General features: G+C 49.0%; 1 protein-coding gene across 1 annotated transcript in view; it reads left to right on the top strand.

The window, feature by feature from the left end:
- mei1 (meiotic double-stranded break formation protein 1) overlaps positions 1-7500 on the top strand; it is a gene marked incomplete at both ends in the record, with an annotated part of 37565 nt that overhangs the window by 25982 nt on the left and 4083 nt on the right. Inside the window, 4 exons of the mRNA XM_080523430.1 lie at positions 1-71; positions 313-397; positions 1553-1734; positions 7271-7352. The exon at positions 1-71 is cut by the window's left edge and continues 126 nt beyond it. Coding sequence (XP_080379556.1) covers positions 1-71; positions 313-397; positions 1553-1734; positions 7271-7352 — 420 coding nt within the window. The remainder of the gene's footprint in view (positions 72-312; positions 398-1552; positions 1735-7270; positions 7353-7500) is intronic.

The raw sequence follows: 7500 nt of genomic DNA, 5'->3' as shown, positions 1-7500 counted from the left end.
CTGCTCTGCTGTGCTGTTCCCACCTGCTCCTGTCCTCCCTCATCACCCTGCAACACACTCACTCTGCTCAGGTATGTCAACGTCTCCGACGGCAACCAATAGAAAGAGCTAAACGGGATCCCCCAGATGCATGAAACTCAACTGAACACAACTCACAGCATCTTTTTTGGGACGATTCATACGGGAGATGTTGGTGTTAGGGAGGACAATGGGTGACAATCTCTTTTCATACTACGGCCACATTGTTGGTTCTGTCGGTCGGTCGTTGTGACTCAATCCAGCCTTGTTCTTTGTCCATCTCCTTCCCTGTAGGTCCACAGGAGTGTCAGCATGAACCTGGACAGCACCGTGCGGGCCCTGGTGTTTGGGAAGAGGAAGATGGAGAACCTCGTCCTGGGTAACTGGTCGCCGTGGCCGAACAGCGCAGACACGCTTTAATTTAATTAAGTGCCCTTCACCCTCCGCCGGCACTCAGATAGAATCAGGCTCGCTTCGTTCTGTGTCTCTGTCTCTGTGTAAGTGGGCTGTCACAGGCAGGGTGATGGACTGTCTCTCCTCCACTGTCTCCCCTCTCTCTCTCTCTCTCTCTCTCTCTCTGTTTCTCTCTCTCTCTCTCTCTCTGTCTCTCTCGCTCTCTCTATTTCTCTCTCACATTTTCTCCCCTCTCCATCTCTCTATCTGTCTATCTTGCCACATATCTCTCTCTCTCTCTTTATCTCTCTCTCTCTCTCTCTGTCTCTCTCTCTCTCTCTCTGTCTCTCTCTCTCTTTCTCTCTCTCTCTGTCTCTCTCACTCTCTCTATTTCTCTCTCACATTTTCTCCTCTCTATCTGTCTATCTCACCACATATCTCTCACTCTCTCTCTCTCTCACTCTTTCTCCATCTCTCCATCTCTCTCACTAATTGTTTCTGCTCTCCCTCAGAGGGAGATATCTTATCTAATATTTCCGCGCATGAGAAGATTTGACATAAGTGCTTTGCTGCAAATGGCCGTCAGCTCTGAGTGTCCATGTCTCAGTGTGTTTAAGTAGCCGTTTCTCAACCCTCTCGCATGAGCCTTTTCCGTTCTTTTTCCGCAAGGATGGTCTGTCCACTTTTCGGTTTCTGTATTTTCTCATCAAACATCTCGGCTCTCGATGGTTAATGTGCAATTATAGGACTTACTATAGATAATAATTTTTATTTTTATTAATGTATTTTCCATCTCACTCTAACCTTTGTTTAACCCTGGTCCCTCCCTCCTTCCTCTCCTCCCTCTTGCCTCCCACACACTCTCTGATCACCTCCCTCCCTGCCAATTCCTCCTCAACTGTCCTGTCTTACTCCCCTAATCTCCACTCCTCTTCTCTCCAACCTACCATTCCTCTAATTCTCTCTTCTTCCTCACATTCATCCTCTTCATCATTCCCACTTTCATTCCAACCCCCCCTCTCCTTTCTCCACAACCTTCCCTGTCTCCTCTACTCCCACTCCCTCTCTCACTCACTAACTCTCTCGTACGCTCCCTCTCTTCCTCATCCCTCTCTCCTCTCTCCTCCACTCCTCCACACAGCTAGTGTCCTGAGGCTGCTGCAGGCGGCTCTGGATGTGGACCTGGAGTCTCCGGTGCTGTGTGTGAGCGCTGGCCCCGGGGTGGGGCCCAGACCCCTGGGGGCCACAGACAGTCAGCTGTACCCCCTGGGCTCCGAGGGGGCCCGCTCCCTGGCCATGGTGCTGTACGGCCTCCTGCTGCAGGTCAGAGCTACTGCCCTGCCGTACATGACCACACTGCTGTCAGCCTACACGCTTCAGCCTACACGCTTCAGCCTACACCAGTGGTTCTCAACCCTCTCCTCGGGGACCCCCAGCCGCTCCACATGTTTGATCTGTTCCACCACCAGCTCACCTGATTCAACTGATCAAGTACAAACCATAATTGCTTTATACTTGATCAGTTGAATCAGGTGTGCTGGTGGTGGAACAGATCAAATATGTGGAGCGGCTGGGGGTCCCAGAGGAGAGGGTTGAGAACCACTGGCCTACACGCTTCAGCTTCACAAGTTCTCACAGACATAATGTGACACCAGCCAGTCTTCAAATCAAAATCCAATCCACAAATCATCAAGTATTTAGTGATCGTTAAACTGTTGTTTATTATATGGAGTGGGTACTTTAAAACTTTGAGTTGCAAAAACAAAAACCAGATATTGTTGACACAATACGTTTTTTTACTTTTCGAGCCTTTAGAGTCTGCGACTGGTATATGGTTTCACCAGCTGGCGTCACATATAGGCCTTCCTTTTCACAAGTTCTCACAGACATATAGGCCTATGTGATTCTTACTTTGGCTAGATACATCAGTGGAGGTAGACATCGGAGGACGGGCTCATTGTGATGCACGGAATGGAATGAACAATGGCATCAAACACATGTGTTTAAAACCATTCCTCATATAAGATTAAGATTCAATTGTATTGTCATTGAACAGAGCACAAATGCTGAGACAATGAAATGTAGTTTGTGCACACATCTCCCTCCAGGGATAGTAGATTTCTGGGCTCAGGGCACATCTTAGGCACCCCTGGAGCAGTTTGGGGTTAAGTGCCTTGCTCAAGGGCACAACGGCAGTGTGCAGTAGGCACCTTAGATATGATGCCAGTAACCTTCCAGCTCACATCCGGCTCCCTCCTGGGGTGGGGATCGAACCAGCTACCGATTGCTGAGCGGCCTCTCGAACCCCTTGGCTACCTGTCTCCCCAGTTTTAAAAAATGTACGATGAGCCCGTCCTCAATGGAGCCGAACCAGAATCCTACCCTCCTGATTTCCTGATTGTGCAGAGCACATTCGGAGGCCACTGTGATCAAGCACAATCAGATCTCATCAGATACATGACCCTATCGTGGTGCGTTGGCAGACAGTTCCCTGTAGAACAGTGAGTGAATCTAGAGTCTATACCAGTGTCACTGTCACTACAGGATGATTTATGCTCCTCATGAATACAGACATCATCATTACTGTCTTCCCTTAGTGCTCTGTGCAGCCCTCCGTCCCATCTCTCCACCCCCTTCTCCTGAAGTACTTCAGGCCACTTCCCCACATACCATTTAGCTGACGCTTTTATCCAAAAGAGACTTACATTGCAGTGAGTGCATGCATTTTTCAATATAGATTTTAGATTAGATTAGATTTAACTTCATTGTCATTGCAGATTACAAGTACCGGTACCAGAAATTGGAAATGTAGTTTAGCAGACACACAAAATGCAGTTTAGCATCTAACCAGAAGTGCAAATAGTGATATAAAACATGATAGTGGTAAGTGATAGGTACAGTATGGCAAGTACGGTAGTTAGAGGTATATACAGGAGATGGATAGCAGTAAACTATGTACAGTTATGGTAGCTATGTACAGTATGGTGTATACAGATGTATAAATTAGAGACTAATATTTTTCTTTTTTTTAAAAGATGTACAAATGTCCAGAAATATGCTATGTGCAAAGGTAGTATGTGCAAACAACAGGAGATGTGGACACCCAGGGGACAGTCTTTGATGTAGAGTGTGTACGCAGCCCCTAGTTTTCCTGAAGTCCACAATGACCTTGTGGTCTTACTGGTGTTGAGGGCCAGGTTGTTGTCGGCACACCACACCGCCAGTTGCTGGACCTCCCTGTAGGACGTTTTTAAGTGGGCCAGGACCAATCATCTCGAAGCACTTCATGACGACGGGGGTGAGAGCGCAACGTGGCGGAAGTCATTCAGACCCGCTGCAGCAGAGTTCATTGGCCCCGCCGCCCCGGCACTATGGTTGTTGACTTGAAGCACATGGGGACAACTGCCTGGGCCAGTGACAGGTTGAACATGTCAGTGAAAACCACGGCCAGCTGTGCAGCGCACGCCCTGAGCACCCGGAACCAGGAACGCTGCCAGGGCCAGAAGCTTTTCCTACATTCGCTTTTTTGTTTTCTGTTTCTTTGTTGTCCCGGTCCAAGCGAGAGCGTAGAAGTAGTCAAGCTTGTTGGTTAGGGACACAGTGCTGGTGGGCGGCATTTTGGGGTTTCTAGTCTGCGATGGCCTGGATGCCTTGCCACAAACGACAGGGGTCAGAGTTGAGCTCTGGAAGTGCTCCTCGATACACAGTTTGTAGTTGAGCTTGGCCTCCCTGATGCCCCTCTTCAAATGATCCCTGGCTGAGCTGTAAGGGCCTCTGCGTCTGCCTGCCTGATCTGAAAGCGGCGTCGGGTACCTTCAGCAGTGAGCAGACGTCACTGTTCATCCATGGCTTCTGCTTGGGGAAGGTTCTTCCGTTTGTGGATGGCAACACTATCAGCGCATACAGTATGTTGTTGTAATCCGGAACGGACGAAGTGTATAAATCAACGTTCATGCAGTGGTCCCGAGTGGCCGGAGCTTTGAGCACAGGCCAGTCCTTGGTATGGAATATATATGTATACGGTCCCAGCTGGAATCAAACCCACAACATAGTGCCATGCTCTACCAACTGAGCCACAGAGGACATTGATTGTAAACGTATAGGGATTGGTTTAAACATTCACCAATGTGTTCTATGTAGGGATGTGCTTAATGGGAAGCAGGATTACGCCTGCTCCTCTCTGGGTCGGATATTAAATAAGATTCTGTTGGCAGTCAGAGCAGCTGCTACATATTGTAGCCCTGTAGACCAGAGCTGCCCTGTAGACCAGAGCTGCATGGTCCACTGCTGTGCCGTGCTGTGCTGTACTCTACTGTGCTGTACTGTGCTGTACTGTGCTGTACTCTACTGTGCTGCTGTACTCTACTGTGCTGTACTGTGCTGTACTCTACTGTGCTGCTGTACTCTACTGTGCTGTACTGTGCTGTACTGTGCTGTGCTGTACTCTACTGTGCTGTACTGTGCTGTGCTGTACTCTACTGTGCTGTACTGTGCTGTACTGTGCTGTACTGTACTGTACTGTGCTGTGCTGTACTCTACTGTGCTGTACTGTGCTGTACTGTGCTGTACTGTACTGTGCTGTGCTGTACTCTACTGTGCTGTGCTGTGCTGTACTGTGCTGTACTGTACTGTGCTGTACTGTGCTGTGCTGTACTCTACTGTGCTGTACTGTACTGTGCTGTGCTGTACTGTGCTGTGCTGTGCTGTACTGTGCTGTGCTCTACTGTGCTGTACTGTGCTGTGCTGTACTCTACTGTACTGTGCTGTGCTGTACTCTACTGTGCTGTACTGTGCTGTACTCTACTGTGCTGTGCTGTACTCTACTGTACTGTGCTGTGCTGTACTCTACTGTACTGTGCTGTGCTGTACTCTACTGTGCTGTACTGTGCTGTACTGTGCTGTACTGTGCTGTGCTGTACTCTACTGTGCTGTTCTGTGCTGTGCTGTACTCTACTGTGCTGTACTCTACTGTGCTGTACTGTGCTGTGCTGTACTGTGCTGTGCTGTTCTGTGCTGTGCTGTACTCTACTGTGCTGTACTCTACTGTGCTGTACTGTGCTGTGCTGTACTGTGCTGTGCTGTGCTGTACTCTACTGTGCTGTACTGTGCTGTGCTGTACTGTGCTGTACTGTTCTGTGCTGTGCTGTACTCTACTGTGCTGTACTCTACTGTGCTGTACTGTGCTGTACTGTTCTGTACTCTACTGTGCTGTGCTGTACTGTGCTGTGCTGTACTCTACTGTGCTGTACTCTACTGTACTGTACTGTGCTGTACTGTGCTGTACTGTACTGTACTGTGCTGTGCTGTACTCTACTGTGCTGTGCTGTGCTGTACTGTGCTGTACTGTACTGTGCTGTACTGTGCTGTGCTGTACTCTACTGTGCTGTACTGTACTGTGCTGTGCTGTACTGTGCTGTGCTGTGCTGTACTGTGCTGTGCTCTACTGTGCTGTACTGTGCTGTGCTGTACTCTACTGTACTGTGCTGTGCTGTACTCTACTGTGCTGTACTGTGCTGTACTCTACTGTGCTGTGCTGTACTCTACTGTACTGTGCTGTGCTGTACTGTGCTGTGCTGTACTCTACTGTGCTGTACTGTGCTGTACTGTGCTGTACTGTGCTGTGCTGTGCTGTACTGTACTGTGCTGTACTGTGCTGTGCCATGCTGTGCTGTGCTGTACTCTACTGTGCTGTACTGTGCTGTGCTGTACTCTACTGTACTGTGCTGTGCTGTACTCTACTGTGCTGTACTGTGCTGTACTCTACTGTACTGTGCTGTACTCTACTGTACTGTACTGTGCTGTACTGTGCTGTGCTGTACTGTGCTGTACTGTTCTGTGCTGTGCTGTACTCTACTGTGCTGTACTCTACTGTGCTGTACTGTGCTGTGCTGTACTGTGCTGTGCTGTGCTGTACTCTACTGTGCTGTACTGTGCTGTACTGTTCTGTGCTGTGCTGTACTCTACTGTGCTGTACTCTACTGTGCTGTACTGTGCTGTACTGTTCTGTACTCTACTGTGCTGTGCTGTACTGTGCTGTGCTGTACTCTACTGTGCTGTACTCTACTGTACTCTACTGTGCTGTACTGTTCTGTACTCTACTGTACTCTACTGTGCTGTACTCTACTGTTCTGTACTCTACTGTGCTGTACTCTACTGTGCTGTACTCTACTGTGCTGTACTGTGCTGTACTGTGCTGTACTCTACTGTACTGTACTCTACTGTGCTGTACTGTGCTGTACTCTACTGTGCTGTACTGTGCTGTGCTATACTCTACTGTGCTGTACTGTGCTGTACTCTACTGTGCTGTACTGTGCTGTGCTGTGGTGCAGCGTGTGTGCTGTACTGTTGTCTTCTGTGCTGTGCTGCTCTGGCCCAGGCTTAGAGATGAACATCTCTGTGGTCCTCCTGCTTTGCCGTCAGGCCTTAGAGATGAACATCTGTGGTTCTGCATAGTCACTGCTCAGCCAGGGCTGCTGTAGGGAATATAATTAGCCATTTGTCACTTTGTCTTTCACTTTCTCTCTCTCTCGTGTGCCCTTTCTCCTACTCGCTCACTCCCTCTCTTTTTCTCTCTCTCTCTCTCTCTCTCTCTCTCTCTCTCTCTCTGTCTCTCTCTCTCCCCCTCTCTCCCTGCTCTCATAGCTTGTGAATCCCCCTGGCTTTCTCTCTCTCTCTCTCTCTCTCTCTCTCTCTCTCTCTCTCTCTCTCTCTCTCTCTTTCTTTCTCACTTTTTCTCTTGGTCTCCATCTCTGAGTTTGGCTAAATTTGTCCTCTCTTTATAGCTTTTTTCTCTCTCTCTCTCTCATTTCATCTTACCATTACCACTTTGCTAAATGGGTTTTCTGTCCTCCTCTCTCAGAAGCATGAGCTGTTGCTGAGTGTGTCAGTGAACTGCCTCGGGTCCCTGCTAGGCTTTCTACAAAGGAAGAGTCCCACTACAGGTACCAGACCTGTGTGTGTGTGTGTGTGTGTGTGTGTGTGTGTGTGTGTGTGTGTGTGTGTGTGTGTGTGTGTGTGTGTGTGTGGGTGTGTGTGTGTGTGCGTGTGTATGCGCCGTGCATGCATGTGCACGTGTGTCTGTCAGTGTGT

Source organism: Nansenia antarctica (genome assembly GCF_963989245.1).
Source record: "Nansenia antarctica genome assembly, chromosome: 2".
In the NCBI taxonomy this organism is placed as follows: domain Eukaryota; kingdom Metazoa; phylum Chordata; class Actinopteri; order Argentiniformes; family Microstomatidae; genus Nansenia; species Nansenia antarctica.
This window is presented reverse-complemented; position numbering and strand designations above follow the sequence as displayed.